The sequence below is a fragment of the Eubalaena glacialis genome, chromosome 12 (genome assembly GCF_028564815.1).
Source record: "Eubalaena glacialis isolate mEubGla1 chromosome 12, mEubGla1.1.hap2.+ XY, whole genome shotgun sequence".
NCBI classification, from domain to species: domain Eukaryota; kingdom Metazoa; phylum Chordata; class Mammalia; order Artiodactyla; family Balaenidae; genus Eubalaena; species Eubalaena glacialis.
In genome coordinates this window covers 16,449,950-16,477,779 of record NC_083727.1, presented here as the reverse complement: position 1 = coordinate 16,477,779, position 27,830 = coordinate 16,449,950, and the positions used below count along the sequence as shown (strand labels likewise).

The 27,830-nt window shown below is 50.2% G+C and overlaps 1 protein-coding gene across 1 annotated transcript; it reads right to left on the bottom strand.

Annotated features, from left to right (window-relative positions):
• On the bottom strand, positions 1-23,583 carry ZC3H12D (zinc finger CCCH-type containing 12D). The gene is made up of 5 exons (XM_061207487.1): positions 23,279-23,583; positions 9,672-9,811; positions 4,926-5,160; positions 1,856-1,962; positions 1-701 (listed from the first exon to the last, which is right to left on the bottom strand). The coding sequence occupies exons 1-5, from the start codon at positions 23,581-23,583 to the stop codon at positions 1-3; spliced, it is 1,488 nt and encodes a 495-aa protein (XP_061063470.1).
• Between the last annotated feature and the right edge of the window lie 4,247 nt (positions 23,584-27,830).

Here is a 27,830-nt window from a genome sequence, read left to right as displayed (position 1 = left end):
TCAGGGCTTCCCCACGGGCGCCCCGGACCTTTGGAATCTCTGGATGAGGAGCATGAGCCTGGCGATGTCGGAGAGCTCGGGGAACAGGGCCATGACGCTGTCCACGTGGTGGGGCGGGAAGGTGCTGCAAAGCACGGTGCGCGCCCTGGCGCGCGAGTCCGCCTCGGGGCCGACAGCCTGGGGCACCGGCCCCAAAGCCCCCCCGGGGGCGTCTTCATCCCAACGCGACCCCACCCAGGCCGAGCGGCCAGGGAGCCAGCCGGCCCCTGGAGGAAGGGCCCACGGGTCGGCGGGCTGCCGGCGCGGGGGGCGCCGGTCACTCTGCGGGGCGCCGGGGCGGTACCCACCCCGTAGGCCCGGCGGGCTCCGGGGGCTCTGGAGGCCGGGCGGCGCTGGCGGGGACGGCGCGGGCCCGGGCGCCACCCAGTCGGGACAGGGCGGCCTGGGCGCGCGGCCGCAGCCGGGGCCCCGAGGGGGCGCCCGGAGGGGCCCCGGGTCGTCGCTGAGGACGAGCCGCGAGAAGCCGCCTGTGAGAGTCGCCACGTCGGCCGCCCGCGCGCTCCCCCGCTGCGCCTCCTCGCCGCCCGCGCCCCGCCAGGCCAGCGTTTGCGCGCGGAGCTCATCGGCCACAGCCAGCTGCGCGTGGTGAGGCCTCTCCGGGTGGTAGAACTTGCACTTGATGCCGTAGGTGCATTTCTTGCCTGGAAGGGGCGGGGCAGGGGGAGAGGGCTCCTGGTGAGAGACCTTGGGTGGGGAGGCCCGGTGTGGTCCGGGCAGTGCCCGCCCCGCGCGGCCTTTCTCGTTGGAGATTCCTCCGGGAAGGCCCCCGGGCCTGCTGCAGACTTGTCAGGTTTGGGGCGGGACGAGGTGGAGAGAAGTGCCCTGGGGCGCAGACAGGACGAATGAGGGTGCAGCACCCTACTCCTTGTGGTATTTTGCACGGGACACGGTACCCCAGTGTTACCCACCCAGCGCAGGGGGAGTGTTGTCTGGAAGCTCCCATGACCAGGGACTGAGACCAAATCTCTGGATCCAATGACCTTCAGCCTCCACTTCCCCAGAGACGCTGTGGATCGGGCCAACCTAGTGGCGGGGGGTTGGGAGTGGGTGCTCATGACATAGGATTGTGCCTCCAGTGCTGACTCAGTTTACCCCATTGTCCACATCCCTTGTGCTAATCATTGCCCTCCCCTTACAGACTGTTTTAACAGAGGTGATCAAATAATTTATCATCCAAACCAGGGCCCTTCTGAGAGTGGAAGGGAGCAGGATGGGCCACCTGAATGTGTGTGTGATCACCTTAATTCTAACAAGAAATGACTCTGAATATCACTTACGGCATCTTAAACTTCTATAGGCACAATAAACGAGGCCTGGGGACCTTAAATAACTTGCCCAAAGCAAGCTAGTGAAAGAGCTGGCTAGAAGGCTGGTGTCCCTGGAGGACTCTGGGATAGAATCCTTAATTCTTAATGGATAGCACGAACCAAAGTCCCTAAGGGTAGGTAGGGGTTTAGGTAAGACTGTGGGGCAGGATGTGGGCACAAGGTGCCAGGGGAGGGACTGAGAAAGGAGAGCGTGGGGTGCACACAGCATCCCTGCTCCCTGGATGTGGCTTTGCTCTGTGTGTGACCCCTGCATCCAGCCCTCACGAACTGCATGCAACAGGGGTCCTGGATGGCAGTTCATCATTACAATAACCCTGTCAGGAAACTACCATCCAGAGAGGTTAAGTTACCTCCCCAGGGTCACACAGCTGATTAAGGGCAGAACCCGGGCTAGAACCCAGGCTGCTGACCACCCAGCCAGTGCTTCTGACCTGAACAGGGCCCACTAGGCGTGGGGCGCTACCCACCATAGGGGCAGTGTTGCCAGGACGGCTCTGGAGGCTTTGGCTTCCTGCTCAGGAAGTTGCTCAGGGTGGGTCCCCGACGGCCCAGGGGGTCATCAGGAGGCATGAACCTGGAAAACAAGCACAGGGGAGTGACTGCAAGGCCCACAGAGACTCGCCACTGGCCCTGTGCGGGGAGTGAGCCGAGCCGCCTGGGAAGGGAAGGGCAGCACCAGGACTCCTTCCGTCCAGGACTCTTTCTGCCACGCAGGGGTTGTCACAGCGTGTTAGAGCAACACAACCTCCCTCCACGCTGATCGGCACAGAGCACAGCACTGACAGATCCCAGGACAGCAGCCCCTGGGCCTTGTCCAAGTTTTTCTCCTGCTGAGTCAGCAATGCCAGAATCACTTAGCAACTCCTGGAAACATGCAGGCTCCGGGCTTCACACCAGACCTGCTTAATCAGAACCTCAAGTTGTTCAGGAATCTGCATTTTAACAACTTCCCAGGTCATTTTTAGCCACTAAAGTTGAAGCATAATTGCACTAGGTCTCCCCTGGGACCTAGTCTGAAAGCGACTCTAAGCTGCATTCCAATGTCCTCAACAGAAGGCTGGAGACCTCCGGGAAGCCCGGGGGGGCTCTCTGGTCCTGGGAGCTCCATTTCTCCTGTGTTGCCCCACAGCTCTGGGCCTCTCAGGTTGGGGACGAAAATTAACAGAGTTCAAACCGCCAGCTGGTGGGTCAGCGAAGAAGCGGATCCGGGTGCAGCCAGCACACAGGTGCGGAGGCACACACAGCCCCCGGGCTCAGTGCAGGCTCCACCCTCCTCTGCAAACCATGGGCGGGGGTCACTTTGTCACTCTCTGACACCACCCTGCCGCCCTCCTGCCCCTTCCCTTCCCTGGCATTGGTCTGAGGAGGAAGGGAATGCATCCTCGATGACCCGCAGCTCAAAAGGGAAAACAACATTTCTCAGAAGGAAAACTCCCTCGTTCAGCACAATCCACTTTTCACATGAATACTTTGTTCCCAGGAGGCACTTCCAGGTCATACTAGAGAGGGGGAGGATTCTAATCGGGGGCTTGTTTTTATGGGCTGGTTTCCCCCTTAACGTGAAGGGTCACGCTGGGGTCCCACCGTGCAGACCACATCCACCAGGCCGGCCCGAGCTGGGTGATCCCTGGTCCCGGGTAGCCTCCGTGGCTCCGATCCCAGCTACACAGCCGGCTTCTCAGAGTTGGGCCCCGACCAAGAATCTGGGGAGCCACCCACTGCAGTTATTAAAAGTTCCCAAAGGCTTCACCTCCTGCTCTTTCCCGGGCCTCACAGCCGGGAGCTGGGCCAAGAGGGCCCTATGGACGTGCCCTGGGCACGGGGCGAGCGTCCTTGCCCACAGGCAGGCGGCAGGCTCTGCCCTCTGGCAGTCGGGGGACCTTCGGGCAGGCCCTGAGCAGAGGCCAGTGTGTCAAGGGGACTTGGCCTGGACCCCAGGCTGTCACCAGGTCAGAGGCGGCCATGATCCATCAGACCTCAGTGAGGATTTTCTGGATCCGATGGTGCCAGCCTTGCCAGATTCCTCCGGGCCTGAGCCAGAGAGAGGGAGCCACCAGCCTTGCGAATGTGGAAATGACCATGGGGGATACTGCGGGGTAGCTGCTGTGACCATCCGCCCTGGGGCTTGGGAGGGTACCTCTGCCTCCTTGGCTGTGGGCCAAGGGGTAGTGGGGGCAGCAGTACCCCCCTGGAGGCACATGTCCTGGCCTGGCCTGAGGATAACCGCTACCACTAGGGGTACAGTCCTCTCTGGTCCTCACGACCATCTCAGAGGTAAGTGTGACTAATCCAAGGGCAGATTATTCAAGGTGAAGGACATTCAGCCCAGCGAGGTTGAGAGCTTTCCTCTCCACACACAGCCAGTAAATGGCGGAACCTCAGTTTGAAACCTCATCTGCTGCTTCCAAAGCCCTAGCTCTTTCCACCACACACACAGCCCCGCAGGCTCCAGGGTCAGGAGCTGGTCCGCCGTGTGCAGGTGGCCTGATATAGCGGCCACATGGCCTCTCTCTCCCTATCTTCCCTACCCCAGGGCTGCAGCCATTTACACTCACTCACTCAGTAACCTACAACTAGTCATTGGGTGCCTATAATGTGCCAGGCTGGCTGGAGCTGTGGCAGATAAGACACATACAGTCCCTGCCCTCACGGAGTTGGGGAGCTTGTCCCAAACCGCATTCCTAAAAGCCAGTGAGAGAGCCCAGAATGAGGACCGAGCTATCATGCCTGGAACGGAAATTGGAACGGGAGTGATGTCCCAGCCTGCTGTGCCTTCCCCATCTTGTCCCACCCTGTGACCATGCCCACCTTGCCAGGCTCTTCAGCATGCCTGAGGACGCCTGCAGTGGACCAGCCATCACGTCCTCCCCACCTCAGCTCCGTCTAGCTCCTCCCTCACCCAGCACCTGCCAACTGGTCTGTGCTTTGTGACCCTGACTTCGTCCTCCTTCCACTGTAGCTGGTTGGTCCAGGGGGGACCTGACCCAGGAGAAACACCCTAGGGGACAGATGAACCAACCAGATTCTCTTGAAAGTGTCAACCAAGACGTATTAAGACAGAGACAGTTCCAAGATCTTTACAGCCCCAAAGAAAAGGTGATGTCGCCCACTCCCATCCGTCATTCAAAACTTTGGAAAAAAACAGACAGAAGCATAAAATAAGTGAAAGGGAGTGCAACAAAGTTCAGGTTCACCCCATGATGACAGCTCCAGTGCTCTTATTTGAAATGTTAAATTCTTCGAAAATAAAAACAAAAGAAAGGTACCCCCAAGGCCATGTCAGGCAGCTGGGTGCTGGCTCAGCTGGATGTGGGCATGGGAACAGAAAGGTCACAGGACAGTTGGGACAAAACAGTCCCGTGGGGGAAATCTGGTCACGAAAGAGAGGAGACGGAGAGGGCCAACAGAGGGATGTGCGGCGGGGAAGGGGCGCGGGCGGCCCGGGGCTGGGGGTCTCTGAGCCCGTGACTAAGCCCCGCGGGGCCCCGTCACCGCCCCGCCCCCTACCCGCCCCGGGACCCCGCGGGCCACACGCACCGGTCATTGACGAAGGAAAACATGAGCAGCCTCTGCTCGATGAACCACTTCCACTCAGGGTTCTCGCTCTGCAGGTCGCGGTAGTTGTCGTTGGAGACGATGACCCCGTCCTGCTCGTAGGCCACCTTCACGATGTAGCGGTCGTCGTAGCAGACCACGCGCTTGCCGCTCACCTTGCGGGACGGCGTGTACACCAGCACCGCCTGCCTCTCCAGCTCCTCCAGCACGTGCTGCTCTGGGGGCCGCAGGGCGGGGACCGCATGAGGCGCTTTCTCGGACGGACTCTCCACCCCCAGAGCCATCCTAAAATCCGGAGCAGCCCCGGCAGCTCAGGGCTCCTCTCTGGTCAGCTCGCCCCTCCCACCCGTCCCCGTCCCCGCTACGCCTCCCTCCCCTACATCCCTCCCCCCTCTCCCCCCTCCCCCTCTCCCCTACAGCCCAGCCCAGCAGGCGAAGAGCAGGGTGGTCTCGAGAGGAATCTGCCAGCAGCCTGAGGTCTAGTGGGCTCTTGGCTTCTGTCCTGCCTGCGTCATGACAGGAGTCGCGAGGATGGTGCCCAGCCAGGGAGACACACTTTGGAAGGAAGAGTGAAGCCACAGCTCTTGTCCTTGTGATGGCTACCTGCCCCGTGCCCCTACCACGGTAGACACAGAGGCCTTCTTCTGGAGAAAGACATCCCTGTTTTAACTAGAATCCCGGCACTTAGGAATTACTAGGAGCCCTGCATCCTCCTGGAAGAGTGCCGCCGGGGCCCTTAGCGGAGAACCACTGGCCCCCCTCCCATGACACAGGAGTCTGCTGGGACACTTTCAGAACGGAGCAGCCCACAACTGACAGCTCTGAGGGACACAAGAATGTCACGCAGAGAGGCCGGGATTAGGAATCTGCAGCCTGCATTCCGGTTTTAGCTCCAGCTCTCGGGTTTTTCATCCCTCTCTGAACATCAGGTTTTGCACTTATAAGATGAGGAAGATGACTCCTGCACCTGCCTCACAGCATCTGTGGGGCGACTGGACCGGCGCCTGTGGGGCGAGCCCCCAAGAAGCCTGGGAGGAGGGAGTGTGTCCCGGGAGCTGCAGACGTTACAGGGTCTCTTAACAGGAGCTAAAATCTGCATCCCTGGACGGCCTACTCTTTGATCGTAGTTTTGCCTTTGGAGACAAAAGAAATCCCTTCCGCAGGAAACAGTTACTCCGCATGTGGAAGATTATTAGCATATTTGTCCCTCATGTCTCAGTCCTTTCCTATATGACATGGTTCCCAGACTTTTTAAAAGTGCATAATGCATGTATGGTACAAAGAAACATTTTTTTAAAATGCTGTGTGTGTGGTGATCATTTTGTAATGTATAAAAATATCGAATTGAGACAGGAAGGAAGGGGGCAGGGCACAACCATTGAAAGAATGACACAACCATTAAGAAGAACAGGATACGACAAAAACTGGTTAGAACCTACTAGGCGCAAGATGGCAGAAGATTAGACTTCCCTAGACCTTGAGCCTCATTATACCCTTATTGTAATGCATTAGCTAAATGACACTATGACAGGCACCATGACAGTTCCAAGGCTAACCATAAAAGGCCAAAAAGTAGGGGTGCCCCAATTCCCAGAAACCCCTGCCCCTTCTCCAAGACAGAATATTCCTCCCACTCGTTAGCCCAGCCCATGAAAACTAACCACTCCATATTGCAGGGCCGGCTCTCACCCTCTGAGATGGCCCACACTCTGTCTATGGAGTGTGTAGCTCTCTAAATAAACCTGCTTTCACTTTACTATGGTTCACTCTAGAATTCTTTCCTGCCCAAAGCCAAGGACCCTCACTTGGTAGTCTGTCCCAGGGACTCATTCAAGACCTGGGACGTGACTATCCTCTTGTGCCCCATTTTTCCTGCAAAAGAATCACTATGTTGTACATCTGAAATTAATACAATACTGTAAGTCAATTATACTTCAATTTAAAATTATAATTCATTAGTTAAATGCCATGTGTGCAGCACTCCCTTTGAGAAACAGAACACGGCCTGTGCTTTGAAGTCCCCATTGCCCCTCGAAGTTTGCATCTCCCTCCACTCCCTTTAAGATGACCCAGTTTTGAGAACTTTGTGTTTATAATTCCCTTGCTTTTATTTTTTTAAATGCATATATATGTACCCTTCAAAAGGACAATTTCCAATGTGATTATGAGCCTCCAGACTTTACACAAATGGAATCATCTTGCATATATTCTTGGGCAACTTCTTTCCTCGTTGAACATTGTGTGCGTGAGGTTTGGCCATGTCATGACTGTCAGTTTTGCACAGAAGTCTCCTGGTACAGAAGGACAAGGGTTTCTCTAGGGTCTGTCTTAAGGAGTGATATTGCTGAGTTGTAGGGAAAGGCACTTTACAAGGTAGTGTTGCATTATTTTCCAAAGTAGTTATATCAAGTTACTACCCAACACAGCGTCTAAGGCAACCTTGCCAGCACTTGGCATTTGCAGGTTTTTAAATTTTTCCCAATCTGGTGGGTGTAAAGTGGCCTCTTGTTGTGATTTTATTTTGCATTTCTCTGGTTACTAATACAACTGAGCATCTCTTCATATGTTTATTGGCCATTTGTGTTTTCTCTTCTGTCAAAGGCCTATTCATGCCTTAGCACATTTTTCTATATATTTGTCCCTTGCCTTGGTCTTATTAATTTGGATAAGTTCCCTATAAATTCCAACAGGAATCCTTCATCAGGGATATGTGATATATGGCCTCTCCCAGGTTGAGGCTTGTCTTTTCGTTTTCTTGTTTTTGTGGTATCCGTTAATGAACGGAAGATTTTATTGTAATGTAGGCAAATTTATGACTCTTTCCGCTGTCTCTCTGCATTTGTTGTGGCTTGTTTAAAAATTCTTCCCTACCCCAAAGTGAATTCCCTACTCTTTACCCATTAAGTATCGCACAATATATATTGCACAGCTGTTGAAAGCCACCATTCTCCATGTTCAGACCATAAAGAATAACCTGGGACAACTGGTCCATGATGAACACAAGTGCTCATCCCCCCTCCTTCTCATAATCCCATTGAAAGAGAAGGGAAGCAGTACAGAAGGGGTAGGGAATCCATAAACACATTAAAAATGGGCTTGGGGACAGCAGCAAACCCAGGATTTTGACAAATTTTAGGAAGACAGAAAGCAGGTAGGATCAGAGACTTCCCTGGCGGTCCAATGGTTAAGACTCCATGCTTCCAATGCAGGGGGTTCGGGTTTGATCCCTGGTCGGTGAACTAAGATCCCACATGCCACGTGGCAAAAAAAAAAAAAAAAGCAAGAAAGCAGCCAGGATCATATTGATCCTAAGTACAAAGGGAACCACAGCCCAGAATGTGCATGGAGGCTGAAGACGAGGTGGAGCCGTTCCCTGCAAAGTCCCAGCGCTCTCCAGCAGGAGTGGCGAGTCAGCAGAAGTCGGATTATTAACTGAAGGGCTACCATCGGGCAGCTGCACCCACCCTTTCCGGTCCCTATCACTGTATGGGAAGTGAAGATATAACTAGGAAGGAGGAGGTTCCCATGTGGCCTTTGACCTCCTAAAGTAAAACCATCATCCTTGTGGCACTGGAACGTGTGGTGGGCAGAGGCGTCCAGCTGCCTGCCTGCCTGCTCTGCGCAGGGTGTGCTGAAGTGACCTCTCCTGCTCAGCACATGCGATGGTCAGCCCTACCTTTTAGGGAAAGATCCAAATACCAGGAGAGGAAGCCCATGGCAACTGCACAGGTATGTATTTAACCAATCTGGTTCTTTGTTCACAAGTAAACACTGACAAGCGAAGGATCACCAGACTTTTGAGAAGAAGATTTAACAGCACAAAGAGAGAGAAAGAGAGAGATGAACAAAGAGAACTGACCCCAGAAAAAATAAATATGATTCATGGAACTTCAGAGAACTTTTTAAAAGTCTGTATTAGTATAGGAATAGTCAAGAAGATACCGTATCTGTAAAACAAGAATAGCGTTTTACTTAAAAAATAGAATCAGAAAGAGAAGAAGAAGCAATTGGTAACCACTGATAGAACTGAAAACAAAACCAACAACTTTTGGTTAAAAGGCTGGAAGAAAAAGTCAATGAAACCTGCCAGGATCACGAAGAGGTTGGCCCCAACATTGCTGACTTGGCTGAGATGATACCAACAAAGGCTCAGCATGTGACATCTTCTTATAAGAAAGTCAAACAAACAAGAACCCCTGTTTATTTAAACCACCTGTTCTATTATTTGTAGCTGAAAATATTCCTAGCTGATATAAGAATTAAAAATAAAGAATTCCCTGGGTCTCGGTTTCCTTTGTTTTTTTTTTTTAAATGAAGAGATTGAACTAGATATTCAGTTAATAAATATCACTGGACCGAATGGATGCCTCTTTCAGTTCCTGTATTCTACTAGGGGTGGGATGCAGACCCAATCTTTCTGCAGGGTGTTAAAAGTTATAAGATACTATTATTTTTGGAACTTAATCTTTCACACTAAAAGACTAAATACTTTGTTCATTTATCTATCAACAACTATTTATTGGGCACCTGCTATATGCCAGCTGTTACACTAGGTGATAGGGCTCTGGCAGGGAACACTCATAGTCAGTGCTTTCATGGAGCTTATAGTCCAGTGAGGAAGACAGACATTATGAAACAAAGGTAAGCAGATAATTGACTGTAATTTTCAGGAGTACTATGGAGGAAAGGTATATAGTACCTCTTGAGAATGTACCTGCTCCAGCATACCTCTAATCGGGGTATCAGATCTTGGTGGTTCTTTCCTCCAGGAGGGGACAAAAACTTTGATGTAGGTGTGTCCTCTGTCCCTGAACCAGTCCACAGCCAGCTGGATTCCCCGGCAAGAGAAGGCTTCTTTATTTCCATGACTACAATGAGAAAACAAAGACATCTGCAGAGAAACAGGAAGGGTTCCTCAAGAGTGATTTTTCCTGGGAATAGCCTGGATCATAGTCTCATAATTAAAGGGAATCAGGCAAATCTGCATTTTGAAAATAGGTCATTCTTTGCACAAAATATATCCCTTAATTGGAACCAATTAGCTTGTGATAATATGTAGAGGGTCTCGGGCTCCAAGGGGAGTGCATTCCAAGGATTAATGGACAAGATCCTCTTATTAACTGAAGCTAATATGGATCAAGAGAGGGTTGTCAATGTGATATTGGTCTTCCCAAGTCCAAGTAAGGAGGCCAATGTGTCCCACAAATTCCACTGTAATCATCCATCAATGGAGGTAGGAAGGAGAGAGTAGTGTGAGAGGAGGCTCAAGACCAGGCAGGGGGACTTCCCTGGTGGTCCAGTGGCTAAGACTCCATGCTCCCAATGCAGGGGGCCCAGGTTCGATCCCTAGTCAGGGAACTGGATCCCACATGCTGCAACTAAAGATCCCGCATGTTGCAACGAAGATCTCATGTGCTGCAACTAAGAGCCAGAGCAGCCAAATACATAAAAAGAATAAATAAATATTAAAAAAAAAAAAGACCAGGCAGGGTCTTAGGAGCTAGAAGATCTGTCTAGCTCCTAAGAAGCATGAGAAGCCGTAGAAGGATTTTAGGATTTTAAGACTGGGTGTATATGTGATGTGATGAGATGTGATCTGATGCATGTTTCAAAGAGTTCAACCTGGCAGCACAGAGGACAATAAGTTGGAAGGATCCAGAGTAGGGGGGACACCAGTTAAGAAGCAGTTGTAGTCATCAAAGCAAAACCTGATGGTGACCTGCACCCAGCTGGCGGTGGTGAAGAGTAGGTGAACTTGAGAGATAGTTAGAAGGTAGTATCTCCAGAATGTGGTGATTGACTGGGTACAGGGGTGATAGGGAAAAAGGCATTGAGGAGGCTTCTGATTTGTATAAGGGGATGGAGGGCTCCCTGAGACAGACCCTGTTTGGGAGGAAGACAGGATTTAGAGAAAAAGATCCTGAGTTTGGTCGTGGACACATGGTGAGTTGGGAGGAGCCTTGGTGACCTCTAAGTGGAAATATTAAATAAACAGCTAGGATTCAGAAGAGAGGTCTCGGTGCTAAAACGTGTGAGTCATCTGTTTAAGCACCAGTTGGAGCCACCGCGTGGAGAGAATTGCCTGGACAGAGAGTGAGCATCCAGGGGCTGGACCTGGAGGAGCTCTGGAACTGAGCAGCTGGTTGCAGGTAGAGCAGGACAACCACACAAAGGAAACAAAGGCATCTCTCAGAAAAGAAGGGGGTAAAGCAGAAGAGGCTGCACCGTGGAAGCCTCGGGAAGAAGGCAGCCAGATGCTGCTCTGAGGGGCCAGTGAAGCCTGAAAACATCCCTCAGACTTCATCAGTGGAGGTCAGCGGCATTTTCCTGGAGAGGGAGACAGGTACATAGATTTGAGATACTGAGAATGCAGACTCAATGGGACTCGGCCATGGCCTGGCCTCAAGACTAGCTCAGCGCCTGCTCACAACTTCCACCCAGCCACCGGCACTCCCCCAGCCCTTTGTCCTGACCATGCATCTCCCTTCACTCCCATCACAGCGCCCTTGCACCAACTATTTCCACTCCTCTCAGCCCAGTCCATTCCTCCTTCAGCTTCATCGTCACTTCCCCAGGAAAAGCATCCCCTCGCCTCTAAACCCCGTGAGATTCCCCTGTTACGAGTCCTCACAGCACCATCCTTGTCCTTCCTGGCACTTGTCACAGCTGGACATGCACACTCCCCCCCGGGATGAATTGGGCCTCCCCCTTTCTAGAGCATAGGTTCCTGTTGCTGCCCATCGTTCCCAGCACCTAGCATGGTGGTGCCTGATAATTGGTAAGGGCTCAACACAAACATGTTGAAGAAATGAATGACTGAGAAGAAACAGGTCTTGTGAGCGGCTGGAGGAGGAGCAGCCCAGGCACAGGGAAGGGTTGGCTGGAAGGACTCCGATGCAGGGAAGGCTTGCGTGTCTAGGGACTGAAAAGAGGACAGTGCGGCTGGAACCTGTGGAGCAAGCGAAGGGGAGGTGGGAGGGGCAGGGCTGGGTGCTTAGAGAGCCAAGGGTCCCCATGACTCTTGCATCCTCTCCACATCCAGGCAAGGCTAACACGTCAGATCTTCACATCTGTGCTTTCTCTTGTGCGTGGCTTCTTCCACTACTTTCTCAGAGAGGATTAAGATAGGTCCAGGTTTATAAAGTAAAAAAGGGAGTCTTAGAAATGCTAATCAATGGTGTTAGAAGTTGGGCTTTGTGGAGATTCAAGAGAACTCTGGATTCCTGTAGCTCCAGCGACGTATCAGGAACCAGGCGTCGCCCCCCTCAATCTGTAGGGTCTTCCAGCTTAGAGAAAATAGCCCTTTGGCCATTGTCGCTGAGCTGTGAGGCTTATGCAAACAGTAAGGAGAAAATATCAACAAGGGGACTTCTCTGGTGGCACAGTGGTTAAGAATCCGCCTTCCAGGACAGGAATAATGACGCAGATGTAGAGAATGGACTTGAGGACATGGGGAGGGGGAAGGGTAAGCTGGGATGAAGTGAGAGAGTGGCATGGACATATATACACTACCAAATGTAAAATAGATAGCTAGTGGGAAGCAGCCGCATAGCACAGGGAGATCAGCTCGGTGCTTTGTGTCCACCTAGAGGGATGGGATAGGGAGGGTGGGAGGGAGATGCAAGAGGGAGGAGATATGGGGATATATGTATATGTATAGCTGATTCACTTTGTTATAAAGCCGAAACTAACACACCATTGTAAAGCAAATATACTCCAATAAAGATGTTTAAAAAAAAAATTTGTAGTAAATGTAATTTCATCATGTAGAGTTACATTATCTACTTAATCCATTATTACTGAACATTTAGGTTATTCCCAGTCTTCTGCCATTATAAATAATGACATAGTTAACATCCTTGTGCATAAAACTCTACTTGTATTTCAAAATTATGTCGTGAGGATAGATTCCCCCAAATTAGAATTACTAGGTCAAAGAACATGAGTACTTTTATTAAGGGTGTTGATACATATTGCTAAATTATCTTGAGGAGAGTTTGTACCAATTCACATTCCCACCAGTGGTGTATTAGAGTACTGCGTCATTTCAACAGTTTGGTAATTTTATTGGCAAATAATTAAATCTTGCTTTAATTTGCATTACTGATGAGATTGAACGTTAAAAAAAATATGTTCATTAGCTATTGTTTTTTCTCTGTGAATTTTCTATTCATGTTCTTTGCTTATTTTTCTATTGCATATCTTTGGGGATGTCTGTTTTTTCTTTTACTTGTAAAAACATTTACCTATTAATGATATTAAGCTTTTGTCATATTATTGCCAATGTTTTTTCTAGTTCTGTTGGAGATGTAATTTTACAATTCTTGATATGCAGAAGTTTCAGATTTTTACATATTTAAGTGTACCAATCTTTTTCTTTGCAGTTTCTTTTTTTTTTTAACTGAGTTTAGAACATTATTACTGACTCAAGGATATGATAATCAACTTTGTTTTCTTTAGTTTTATGACTGTTTTTCATATTTATCTTTTTAGTATTTTAGAATTTGTTTTGTGGTAGAATGTAACATGCAGCTCTAAGCAATTTTTTTCTTTCAAAGTAGATAGTTGGTTTCTGTACACAATTGATTGACTAACCCAATTTCTTTCCCATTGACTGATGGCCCTTTCTTCATCTTATATTACTTTCTTATGTAGTCAAGGGTCTATTTCTGGAGCATTTCTTCTCCAATGGTTTGTGGTTTTTGTTCTCAAGTAATACATTGTTTTAATTATTACAGCAATAATACTACTTTTATATCTTCTTTTCCTACAGTTAATACCCCTTATTTCTAATTCAGTATTTTTAGTTAGACTAAGATTTTTTTTTAGAAGAGTATTTAATAAAAATGGTAATAGTAAAAAAAAACACAAAAAATAAAAGAATCCACCTGCCAATGCAGGTGACACAGGTTTGATCCCTGGCTCGGGAAGATCCCACATACCGCGGAGCAACTAAGCCCGTGCGCCACAACTGCTGAGCCTGTGCTCTAGAGCCCGTGAGCCACAACTACTGAGCCCACGTGCCACAACTACTGAAGCCCGTGCGCCTAGAGCCTGAGTTCCGCAACAAGAGAAGCCCCTGCTCTCTGCAACTAGAGAAAGCTCACGCGCAGCAACGAAGACCCAACACAGACAAAAACAAAAACAAATAAATAAATAAATTTATTAAAAAAAAAAATCAATGAGGCCATCTGTGGTAAAAAGGAAGAGGAAATGGAAAGCTAGTCCCTTCGGCCCCAGCAGAAGTTGCAAAACAAGGAGACAGAGGGAGAATGAGGAGCCCCTCACAGAGTGCTTACCCTGCCCCCCAGGCCTGCCCCACCCGCTGAGCCACGAGGGGACGGGAGGGCTGGAAACACCGCGGTGGATGTGAACGGGAGGCTGAAGGCTTGTCTCTCAGCACAGCCTGGGCCTGTTGCAAGCCTCTCAGGGAAATCCTGGTTTCAGCGGGTGCAGCCTCCCGCAGGGCTGCAGGGCTGCCGTGGAGGAAAGTGGCGGATAGGTGAACCGGAAGCGACACCCCTGCCCTTGCTTCCCCAGGCCTGGAGGATTTCGCGCAGCCTGGGCATGGACAGCACTTTAAGCCAGCATGGTTCCCCAAAAGGCCAAATGGGACCAATGACCCTCTCTGTTGACCATTCCGGAAGCCAGGCCAGCCCACTCCTCTGCAGAGGAGCCCAGTGAGCGTCCCAGACCCCTCTCCCAGACAACACCAGGTCTCAAAAGCCTCCAGATGCCATTTGGGAGAGGAGCAGGGGAAGGGAGAGGAAACACGAAGCCTGAGTCCTCCAGAAGACAGAAGACGCTGAGCTATCACAGACGGGCAAGTGTAAAGTTTGCTCCTTCCCACTACCTAAAAGGTGGCGAAGAGAGTTCATCTATCCTAGAAAATAAGGCCTGCGTTCGGTGCACATTGCCGCAGCGATGTGAACATCTGATGATACCCACACTCCCACGCCGCCCCCGAGCACGGGTATCTCTTGGCTGCAGCAAAGTCTGCCCACAGTCCGTTCTCAAGAAAACATATCGTTGCCACAATTCTTTTAAAATTTGTTTCTCTGGCGTGCCATGTGGCATGCGGGATGCAGGATCTTAGTTCCCCGACCAGGGATAGAACCCGGGCCCCCTGCATTGTGAGCGTGGAGTCTTAACCACTGGACCACCAGGGAAGTCCCTAAAATTTGTTTCTTGATTGCTCTCTTTTCTGTGACCACCTATCTGTCTTTAACTGTTCAAAAGCCAGCTTTCCATCCCTGATGCCTCTGATGGATGTGTGACTTGGGGCGGGGTTGGGGGGTGTAAATCACACACCCATCAGAGGCATCAGGCACCCGAGCCCTGTGAGTGGGCAATGGTGAGCGGGGTGACAAGTTCCAGCGACTCTGGACGCAGGTGGAGGGGAGGCGGTTGGAGGTGCAGAGATTCAGGAAGAGAAGAGCTGAGGAACGGGGCCACCATCAGCTTTATGCAGCAGAAACTGGCCCCACGGCCTCTCGGATACAAGATTCCAAGATGGCAGACCCCCAACCAAGAGCCTCCAAAGGACAGATACGTACCCCCCAGACCAGTGGAAGATGGAGGGAGTGTACATCTGCCCATCAACGCAGCCAATATCTTCCCTCTCTCCCTCAGAGGTGCCCTCTCTTCCAGCCTGAATTCCAGGCACAAGGAGGTTGGGGACTGGCCCTGAGAACCCCTAAGTTGGTCTCTCTGGAATGGAGGATTTTTCATTCAGGTCCACCATTTTGCACACACTCTACCCCAGCCTCATGAGCCTTCTGGTCTCTAGAAATGTGAAGATTATCTATGTTCAGTCCTTGCCATGTCTCTTTGTACCAACCTCAAAACCCCATCATGGCTGCCCTAGTCCTGGCCACAGAAAGCCCTGAGCAATGGCAGGGTCGATGCCACAAGCAGGGGTCACCTCCTCACCACGTGGGGCTCTGTTTCTAGGAGATGGCAGCGCTCTCAGTCAGGTAATAAAGCTCAGCAGTCACCCTGGAAGCCCACACTCCACGTACAAATGGGAAGTACGTTAGCCAGAGGCACCCCTTCCCCTGGGCTTCTCCTGCACTCGCTCAGCATCCAGCTGTGAACATATCCGTCAGCAGGTCAGCAGGGCGCTGTGCTGGGGGCCTGGGGAGCAGGGAACGAGGCGGGCCGCACCCCAGCTTCTTGGAGCTCGTTCTTAACAGAGTCCTGTGTAGCTGACCACTTTGCACATGTGCCTAATTTAATCATTGCAAGAAGCCCTTGAGGAAGTGACCTTGGCCCCATTTCACCCTTGAGGAAACTAAAGCAAAGCCATGTGCTGGCTCGCTGATCTCGCAGCAGATCTCAGAGCCTCATCTGTTGGGCTGCAAACTCTCCCTTCCCATCTCCATTTATTCCTGCCCCTCTCCAGTCTCTGCTCCTGGGATCCAGACAGCAGCTCCTTTGGAGCAAAAATTACCACCTGTCCACAACACTGTAAATCAACTGTGCTCCAATCAAAATTGTAAAAACAATTACCAGCTGTTAAAATGCTCGAGTTGGGGGAGGGACCATAGCGCTTATTAACAGCCACTGAGAACCAGTTTATCAGGCAGCGAGCTGAGCGCCAGGCCCTGGGAAAAGGAAACAGGAGTAGTAGGATTTGAACAAAGGGAGGTGGTAACGGAAGTGGGTAGGTACCTGAGGCAAATTCTGCCTGCCTCACGAGTGTGCCTGGGCAGCCACCATCAACGCGTAGCCATTTACACTAACTGACAATCTAAGTGAACGCCCCTGTATCATTAACTGTTGCCCAAGAAGTCTCTGCAGAAACCAGCAGACAGTCTTATGAAGAGAGAGGCGGTGGTTTGGGGGTGGGACGAAAGGAAAGACAAGCGGTGATTCCTTTGGGGTGTGAGATGTAAAGGCCCAACACTGACTGACTCTGTTTCTTATTTGGGGTTAAACTGCAAACACTCTGAACCTGAAGTTTCTAGTCCTTCCATCAAGAGATCTCCCCAGCTCAGGTCGGCGGGGAGATAGTGGGTGACCTCTGAGAGAGGGTACTCCCTCATCTCATAAAAGGAGAAATGGGTGCAGACTTAGGTAGAAAGCCAAGGCCAACGTTGGCTGGAGTCCATTCAGAGGCTGAGAAGCAGGCTGGACCCCCGGCCCAGGAGTGTGCCCCCTACACCCACTGAGAGGGGCCTGATGAAAACCTCCCATTGCCAGCCTCAGCTCTCTCATCACTGGAGATTTGCTTCTCCAGAATACGCCAGATTCTGTTAAGCTTTTTAAGAGTTTAAAAAGGTAAACAACAACAAGTCAAACAAAAAACCCTGTACACCCCCAAATGAGGAAACACTCAAATGAAACCCTTGTCAAAACCAGTAAGAGGATGTGAAATTATCGGGTGGTTTTTCCCCAGGCTGAAAGCCTTCAACTCACTCCTTTCCTAAATTTGCCTACAGAACATACACCACTGGTCTTGTCAGTACATGTGGGTGATTTGTGAGTTTGCCAGGCAAGAAAATGTTGGCAAGAGTTGGCAGCGAGAAACAACATTCTTCCCAAACACCACGGTGCAGCTGGTCACATGCTTTCAACGAAAGTCACCTTTTTAAAACCTTCTGGACGTTTTTCTTAAGGCCAAGCGACTCCAGTGCTCAGCTCACAGCTTCCTCTCTCCTGCACATACACACATGCACATACTCGTACGCACACACCCCTGAAGGTGTAGGGACTGTGCCTGAAAATCCGTCTCTGTGCTGCTGGTCAAGCAGAGCCACCATTCAATGTACATGTGACCTTCTTGAGGGTTCCCAACAGGCTGGCAGCTGCAGGAGGGGCATCCTGGTCCCTGGTGAGGGAGAGGGGTCTAGCGTGTCCTGTCTGCAGCGGGCACGTCTGGAGCTCATCGTGCCTGGGGAGGACTTTGGGCAGCACAGGCAGGCTCTGGCCCCGGAATAAAAGTCTATGGGGTCAGGGTCTCCCGCTCGGAGACCAAAGATACACGGAATTAGCAGCCCAAATATACACGGTGCTGGGGAAATGGAAAGAGCACTGAATCCAGAGCCTGGCACTTATTGCTCTGGGACCTTTGGCAAGTTACTTACTCTCTCTGAACCTCTGCAGAAGAAGAGACATTCCTTTATAAGAAAAATGCATTTATTTCTTTCACACATGCATAAAATAATCACCCTGAATCCTAGAATGTTAGAGATGAAAAACTACATAAGATTATTATTATTCAGTCCAACCTCTTAACTGTATAAACAGGGCTCAAAAAAGTCAGGTGACTCTATTTACAATAGCCAGGTCATGGAAGTAACCTAAATGCCCATCGACAGGCGAATGGATAAAGAAGATGTGGTACATATATACAATGGAATACTACTCAGCCATAAAAAGGAATGAAATTGGGTCATTTGTAGAGACGTGGATGGACCTAGAGACTGTCATACAGAGTGAAGTAAGTCAGAAAGAGAGAAACAAATATCGTATAGTAACGCATATATGTGGAACCTAGAAAAATGGTACAGATGAACCGGTCTGCATGGCAGAAATAGAGACACAGATGTAGAGAACAAACGTATGGACACCAAGGGGGGAAAGCGGGGTGAGGGGGGTAGTGGGATGAACTGGGAGATTGGGATTGACATGTATACACTGATATGTATAAAACATATAACTAATAAGAACCTGCTGTATAAAAAAATTAAATTTAATTTAAAAATTTTTTTTAAAAAAAGGTCAGGGGACTCACGCGGAGATCACACAGTAGGTAAGCTGAGGAACTACAGCTGTACCGTCCATTATGTAGACACTCACCACGTGTGGCTATTTATACTTCAAGTTAATTCAAAAGAAATAAAATTGGAAATTCAGCTCCTCTGCCACACCAGCCACATTTCCAGTGCTTGGCAGCCCCATGTAGCAAGCGGCCACCATATGGACCACCATAATGCGGGTAAAGAACTTTCCATCCTCACAGGGAGCTGCTCTATTGGGCAGCCCTAGGCTAGAGGTCAGAACTCAGATCTTTGGACTCGAAGCCCTATGTTCTGTCCCCTGCTTCTGACCTCCCTAGCTTCCTACGTGAAATACAAGGATTTCAGCAAAACTACGGACAAGCATGAGGTCTGCTTCCCAGGTCCCCATTTACACGCCCACCACTGCAACTTAGAATTCACATTGAAGTTGACCCACCACTTAGGAAATGATAAATGAAGCCATTGCTCCTACTTGTAAGAACCAAATAGACTCCTTTTGTCGTTACAGCGAGGAGATGGGAGGTTTTGGGAATTGGGTGGTACGGTCCTTTTGAAATGACTTGAACAGGATGTGTGCTCTGAACAAATACATTCCCACTTATTTTAAAAAGCAGTTGGCCAGTGACCCTCACTGCCGATCTCCAGAGAGCAGCCACCCCAGGCCTACTGGGTTCAGCCACTACAAATAGACTTGGGCTACACATTCTGAGGCTCTGGGGAGGGGAGCCCATGGAAACTTCTAGAGTGATGGCATGGTCAGAGCACAAGGATGGAGGCCAGGGTCTGATGGAGCCAGTGCTGACCTTGGCCAAGCCCATCTAGGCCCTTCCTGTGCTTTTTCCTCTGTCAACTCAGATGGTCAGAGGCAAGGACAGATGACCCCCTCTCACATTCTCTGTGCTAATGGAGAGGCTTAGCACCCTCCCGTAAAGCACGACATTATCTATAACTGCTCATTCTACATCAGTGGTTCTTTACATTTTGGGGATCACAGACCTTCTAAGTAGCTATTGGAAGCTGTGGATCTTCTCCCAAGGGAACCAATATATGTATACAGAGTCCACTTTTTGTAAATCATTTCAGGCCACTGCTGGCTTTGAAGATGGAAGGGGCTATGAGCCAAGGAAGGCAGGTGGTCTCCAGAAGCTGGAAAAGGCAATAGAACATATCATCCCCTAGAGCTTCCAGAAAGGAACACAGCTCTGCCGACACCTTGATTTCAACCCAGGGAGACCCAGGCCAGACTTCTGACCTCCAGAACTACAGGACAATACATTTGTGTTGTTTTAAGTCACTACATTTGTGTGGTAATTTTGATATAGCAGCAATAGAAACTAATACAGATTTCTTTGGTCTTTAGAGATCCACTGAAACACAACTTCCCAAAGATAATGAGAAAAAAAAACATGGCTGAAAAGTCAGGCTCTTGTTCTCTGTGAGCAAAGGCAGACACAGTCCCAGGCTCCAGGGGACAAAGCCACAGTTGGCAAGTTGGCAACAGGCACCCTATAGGATGCTGCTGCCAACAGAAGATACGCTTCTCACCTGCGCAGGGCAGAAAGGACATGCATCCCAACCTGTCTCTTAGGCTCCTCCCCACTCCTTCCAGGACCAGACAACACATGAAGCAGCAGCATCTTCAAAAACAGAGAATGGCAATGCCTGCGATACTACAAACCGCAGCGAAGGAGGATTTTCAGAAACCATGTTTCTGATGTTGACTGAGTTTTGAGGTCAGCAGATAACACATAGACACCATGCTGGGTTTCAATCATCCGGCCCCTCTAAAGGTGCGTCCCACACTGGGAGCTATCCTTTACAAACGAGGATCTGGCAGAGCCTGAGGTCAGGGGTCCTCTTGAAACTCTGGTTGGAGGACACGGGAGGTGTTATTGTAGGAGAAGGAGCAGGGGTGGAGCTGAACATCAGACCCCAACTCTCTCCCAGACGTGCCTTTGAACAAATTAAGTCCCACCATCAGGAAGCTGTGAAATTTCTCTTTTTGTTCCTCACTAAGGGATGCAGTGGGGCAGGGGAAGGGATGTCTGTGTATATGTGCATATATGTACGTACACACCCTGAGAACACACACAAATACATGTGTTCTAGGTATCTGAGGTGGTTTTTAGGCAGCACAAGTCTGAAAGAATTAATGTTCTGACACATTCTTCATAATAAGCCTGAGAGATGGTTTCCATTTGTAACCCACAGACTAATTACAATCGTAGGAGTTGAGGGCGGGGTGGGACTAAATGGATTTACCCAGAACACGTCTAGGTCATGTGCAAATAGAGGACGTGGTTTAAATGTGAATTCCAAGCAGCAACAGAGACTTTCATCAAAAGAAAACCCTCCACCACCACCTTATTGTAGCCATTCCTAAAAAACGTCTGGTCCCTAGGGCCTCCCTGGTGGTCCAGCGGCTAAGACTCTGCACTCCTAGTGCAGGGGGCCTGGTTTCGATCCCTAGTCGGGGAACTAGATCTCACATGCCGCAACTGGGAGTTGGCATGCCGCAACTAAGAAGATCCCACACGCCAGAACACACGCGGCAACGAAGATCCTGCGTGCCGCAGCTGAGACCTACTGCAGCCAAATAAATAAATAAATAGTAAAAAAAAATAGTCTGGTCCCCAAAGAGAGAATGCTTTCCTGTAGCACCTGAAGTAGTTGTTTTACCCTGCAGCCATTCTGCTCTTTTGATCTGGAATCGGAGAGCTCATATAATCTTAGGACTGGAAAGGTCTTCGATTTAAGCAATATCATCTTACTTTAAATGTAAGCCAGGGACTTCCTTGGTGGTCCAGTGGTTAAGATTTTGCCTTCCAATGCAGGGGGTGCGGGTTCGATCCCTGGTAAGGGAGCTAAGATCTCACATGCCTCACAGCCAAAAAACCAAAACGTAAAACAGAAGCAATATTGTAACAAATTCAATAAAGACTTTAAAAATGGTCCATATCGAAAAAGTCTTTACATGTAACCCACATCTTTCTACTGATGTCCAGAGGAAGAGATGCCTCATCCAGACCAGGCAGAGGCCAGGCCCCCTCTCAGAACCCAGCAGACTTTCTTCCTAGGACGCTCAGAACCTACTGGATTCTTAAAAATCCCTTTAACTCCCCCAGAGATCTTGAATTAAGCAGGATTTCAGAGTCTCACCTATCTGGTGCCTACACAGAGCATGTGTGAGATTGCTTTAGAGACCGAAGGACCAGCTCCTAGGCCCCAGGGAAAAGGCAGGGCTCCATTGCCTATTGACATAATCAAGCCCAGGGAGACTTGGCTGGCTAAAACTTGAATGAACGCTTGAATGAACTTGTCCTACAAACCAAGCAGGGCATATTGGAACTGCCCCCAAGCCTGGGCCATCTTGAGCTAACCTTTCCACACTTCTGTCCTGCAGCGCCCAATCCAAAGTGAGCCCACGGACTTCCCTGGTGGCGCAGTGATTAAGACACCACGCCCCCAGTGCAAAGGGGGCCAGGTTCGATCCCTGGTCAGGGAACTAGATCCCACAAGCATGCCGCAACTAAGGAGCCTACCTGCTGCAACTAAGACCCAGTGCAACCAAATAATAAATAAATAATTTTTTTAAAAACAAACAAACAAAAAAAACGAGCCCAAATTTTCAGGGAAAACCACTCGGCCTGTCAGCCAAAGAAAACCCTGTTGACACATTCGGCGCCGATAACACTGCTCTTCTCCATCCACCGTGGCTCAGCTTTTGGAAAGGGACGTGCGTCAATTTGTAGTTGTGAGTGCCCGACTTCCTATGGCTCTGCCCTTTGCTGGGCTGCAGCTAAGCCAAACAGTAAAATAATGTGCTTGTTTGGTCAAAGCCTCCTCCGTGCCCAGTGGGGAGTGTGGGTGAGGCTGCAGAGCTTCTCTCTCAGCTGAACTTGGCCTCTCCAGGAAAGATGAGGCGGGGCGCGAAGCTCTCATCACCGAAACACACAGAGATGCCAATACACCAGTCTGACACAGCCTCTGCAGCTCAGGGGCCACAAGCATACCTCCCGCACCCAGCTAGGGAGCCACTCCACCACCAGGGCCGCCACCAGCACGGCTCACAACCCCCAGCAGAGGGCTTCCAGCATGGTTCAAGTATTACGTTTTCCCATCTGCTTCTCATAACCTTGAGGGAAGTAGGAGAGTTCTCTCTTGACCTGGGTCACAGAGGAGGAAACTTGAGATACCCCGGCTTTCCCAGAGTCACACAGCTGGTCAGGGACAGACTCCAGACAGGAAGCCGTGTTCACCAAGGCCCAGCTCTAGGCTCCTCCCCGATTATCCCTGAGTTAGTACCATAAAAGCTGCCGTTTGTTGCACACTTACTTTGTGTCAGCACTGCCCTAGGCATTTCTGTGCAGCTCCAGTTCTTACAATTACCTTCTACGGAGGTTGTAGACCAACGTTACAGGTGGAGGAAGTGAGGCAGAGGGGTTAACTGACTTAGTGAAGGCCACACAGCTACTGAGGGATGGAATGGGGATTCCAAGCCCCATCCATGGGCTCCAAAGCTCCTCGGACCGACCCACCGGGAAGAGGGGCAGTTCTCCCCGCCCGCGGCTAGGGGACGAAGAAAGCTACCTCATTGCCACGTTGCTGCCATCGATCACTATGGGTCGCAAGGAACTGGCTGGGCCTCCTCTGTCCTCTTCCGGGTCTGCCCCCAGCCCGCGCTGGGCAGAGTCGGGGGTCCCACAGGAGCCCCTGGGAATGAGCAGGGGCGCGGCGCTGCCCTCGTGGGCGCTGGGCCGGCTGCCCGTCTGGATCAGCTCCTGCAGCACGTCGTTGACCAGGGCATCCTCGCCCAGCTTGCCCAGCACCCTGACCACGTCCTCCCGGCCGTAGCCCAGCTTCTGGAAGAACTCCATCTTGCTCGAGCGCTCCATGCTGTGCCAGCTGGGCCCCCACGAGGGTCCTGCCGCCGGCCTCCTCCTGGCAGAGCCCTACCGGCATGAGCTAGAGAGAAAAGGCATCCATCAGGTGTTTCCTGGGCAGAGGAGGTGAATTATGTGTGCTCTCTCCCCCCGCTTATCTGTCAGGAAGTCACATCGGGGCCTGGTCCCCTGAGGAGTCTCAGTGGCTCAGTGTGGTTGAGGGGCTGAGATGCAATCACGGTGCCTGTACTAGTGGCTCTCCCAAGCCTTCACCCCACTCCTGGTCCCCACGAGGGGGCCAGAGGGACCCAGAGCAGCTGAGCGGGCCACCCAGCCCTGGGGACATTTGTGCACAGGCCAAGGAAATGTTTTTGAGGCTCTGCTATGGCTGAATTGTTTCCCTCACCAAATTCATATGTTGAAGCCCATCCCCCAGCCCCTCAGTATGTGACTATTTGGAGATAGGGTCTTTAAAGAGGTGATTACGGTAAAAGGAGGTCAGTGGAGTGGGCCCTAATCCAATAAGACTGGTGTCCATATAAGAAGAGGAGATTTGGACACAGTTGGGTACAGAGGGAAGACCATGCGAAAGCACAGGGGAAAAAAGGCCATCTACCAGCTAAGGAGAGAGGCCTCAGAAGAAACCAGCCCCACTGACGCTGTGATCTCAGGCTTCTGGCCACCTGAACTGCGCGGAGGTGATGATAAGAATAATAGTAATAATAATAATAATAAATTAAAAATTTAAAAATATACCTATAAAGTCATCCCTTGGTATTGGGGGCGGGGGGCAGGCTCCAGGACCCCTGCAGATACCAAACCCTGTGGATGCTCAAGTCCCTTGTATAACATGCCTTAGTATTTGCATACAACCTAAGCATATCCACCGGTGTAGTTTAAAGCCTCTCTAGATTACTTATAATACCTAATGCAATGTAATGCCCTATAAATAGTTGCCAGGGCGTGGGGAATTTAAGTTTTGCTTGAATGGCCCAGGTCTCAGGCTTTGGGAGCTCTTTGAGTTTGGTTAGCTGTTCAGGGGGAACGGGGGTTAGCCACGACAGAGGAAGCAGCAGCAGGTACAGATGCCCCCTTCCTCCGTGGGTCAGTCTTGCCCCTCAGCCAGGCCCCACCAGGCCAGGAAGGGGGACAGGTGGCGGGACAGCTTCTCCAGGGCCAGAGCAGGTGAGGGGCTCAGCCTTCCAGGGCCTGGGTCTGGGAAATTTCTGGGATTTTTTTCCGAATATTTTGAATCCACCATTGGTTGCATTCGAGGATATGGAGGGCCGATTGTATACATGTTATACGTACATAAAATAAATACCAAGTCTGTGGTGTTTTGTCATGGCAGGCCTGGCAAACTAATACAGCTCCTTGGCTTAAACAGGGGAAAACGTCCCTTGCTGAATTCTATTCCCAGAAACACAACGCTCTGACCTAAAGTCAGCTCTGTGCACTGGCACAGCTTTCCCTAGCAATTAACTCAGATCGTACTGAACCTCTAAAATAGAAGGTCCTAACCCAAATTTGATCGTTTCCACTCAGCCATCACTGCCTGGCCTACACCTTTGGGGTGGTGTTGGGCAGTGGGCTGCAGCCTGACAGACGTTTACAAGAAAAAGATGACTCAGCCAAAGGGAACACTCTGGACAGACCGGGTCCCTCTCTCTTTTCTACTCACAGAGACCTACATCTTTCAGAAAACCTTTTAAAATATAGAAATAATCATGAAAATATATTGACTGTGAAAAATTGAAGCAATGTAGAAGTATAGCAAATAAAAAGATATAAAGTCTCTTCATACATACCCCAAATCCCACTTGCCTCTCCTGTCTCCTTCTAGAGTTTTTTCTATGCATTTACTTGCATATCTAATAGATACACACATAAACTGTTTAAGAGAAGTTGTTTTCACATAAATAGTATCATTCTGGACTTACTGTTTAGCAACTTACTTTTCTTACTAAAAAGGCATTTTGGAAATCTTTCCCTGTCGGTTTACCTGTTCTGCTGCCCACCGTGACCCCAGCATTTAGAACAGTGCCTGGCACAGCTGAATCTCAATGCATATTTGTTGAATGAATGAATGAATGAATGGTGCTTATCCATATGCCAAATGATGGAAATTTAGATGGTCTTCGATTTTTCCCAGTTACACATCATGCTCAGCGCACATTCACACACATCTATCATTTCACCTCATCCTCTTCTCAGTATTACAGGTTCTTTATCCTCAGTTCCTAGTCTCCTGTTGGAATCCTCTGCAACATTCTCTCTTCTGGGTTCCCAGCATGGCCGCCCCTTCTCCTGCAGGGTCTCTCTCTGTAGTGCTGGAACCCGAGCAGGACTCACAATGCCTGGGGCTGGCAGGTCGAGGGCATTTGTAAGCCAGCCTCCTGGATGGAGAGGTCTCTGCTGCAGCCTCCACTTGTCAGCTCCCACCCACCTGGCCCACTGACTGCTGCAACACCAAAACTGCCCCCAAGGTCACCGTGACATCCTAACTGCCAAATCCAACAGCACCTTCACACTCCTCGCCTTAGGCAAACTCTCTGCGACTTTTGACTCTGTAGACCACTCCCTTCCTTGTGATTTTTAAATCCAGAAATTTTGGACCATCTCCTTCTTGAAACCCTCTTCTCCCTTAGGTTGTACAACTTGGCCTGGGTCTCCTCCTAAGTCTTTCCAGCTCTTTCCTTAGCCTCTGCTCCCTTGTTCAATGTCAGGGCCCTGCCCAGGCCATCTTCCCTCCCCCTCATGCCCTCCACCAGCCCCCAGATCAATGAGCGCACAACTGCACTTCTGGCTCAGACCTCTTGCTAAGCACCAGGCACACATAGCTGTAAATCTAGGAGATAAATGCCCTGCAGGCTATTCGATAAAGTGCTGTGGGAACTCAGAATGCTGTCACTCACCAGACTTCTGCGGAGCCCTCTTCAGTGGTTCTCAAAGTGCGGTCCAGGGGGAGCCCAAGACCCTTTCAGGGAGTCTTTAAGGTAAAAACTATTTCCATAATAATGCTTAGGTGTAATTTGGGTTTTTTTCACTCTCATCCTCTCATGAGCGTACCATGAAGTATCCCAGAGGCTACGTGTCGTTGTGATATTGTGACAGCTTGAATGTGGAAGCAGATATGAGAAGCAAGTGGTCTTCTATTAAGCTGGCTATTGAAGAGATTTGCAAAAATGTAAATCAGTGCCAGTCTTCTTACAAAGTTTGGGGGTTTTGGAAAATAGAGTTCTTCTTCATAAAATACATCATTTATATTAATAGAATTGGTTTATTCTGATTGTAAAATATATGAATATTTTTAAATTTCATAGTTTTAGTTTCTAATAAGGTACATATGCATAGATAGCTATAGCCCACATAAGCAAAATTTCTTTGGGGTCCTTAAGAGTGGATGTCAAACCCTTCAGCATGAGAGGCGAGGCCCCTCACAACGGCTGCACCCCCCGTCTCCAGTCTCGACAGCCACGTACCTCTAGTCCGGTCTCACCTTTTCCCTGACCAGTGACCAGTCCTTTCCTCTCAGAAAGGTTGTTCCCTTGGGCCGGGGTCCAGCTTTGGCCCAATGTCCACGGAGGAAGGGGACACTCACCCGCCCGGCAGGCCAGCCTCACAGCAGGGATTGTTCACTGTCTCTGAAAGACCCTGGTCTCTCAGGCCTGGAGGCCTCCCCTCGGGCTCTTCCCGCTGCGGAGCGCCTGCCCCTCCTCCACCAGACCGAACCCCACTGTCACCTCCTCCGAGAAACCTTCCCAGTCCTGATGGCCCCAGTCGCTCCCACCTCCACCCCTCCCTGCTTACGCCTGCTCTGTAGCACTTATTTGGGTTTGGAAGAGAGAGAGAAGGGAGGCTTGAGAGGACGGGTGGAAGAAAGAAAAGGGGGAGGGAACAAAAACGAGAGAAAAGGAAAGAGAAGAAAGACAGTACAGGCAACACGAACGTAAAAGTTTGTATTCACGTTGTTCTTCATTTCCACGTCGCTTTCTTGTAGAGACTCTTACTTGAACTTCCCATCACCCCTGGTGGTTAGACAGGGTAGGTAAAAGTACTCCCTTCTCACAGATGAAGAAACTGAGGTTCAGAGTGGTACAGAGTAAAGGCTATACAGCTACTAAATGGCAGAGATTGACCATGAGTAGATGCCCAAAATAATGGGTTGCTTTGAGTTGTGTTCAGGACGGAGGCAACACCTTGCCATCACAGAAATGGAAAAACCAAAATACGACTGCGTCAGGTGACTTCTCTTGGGT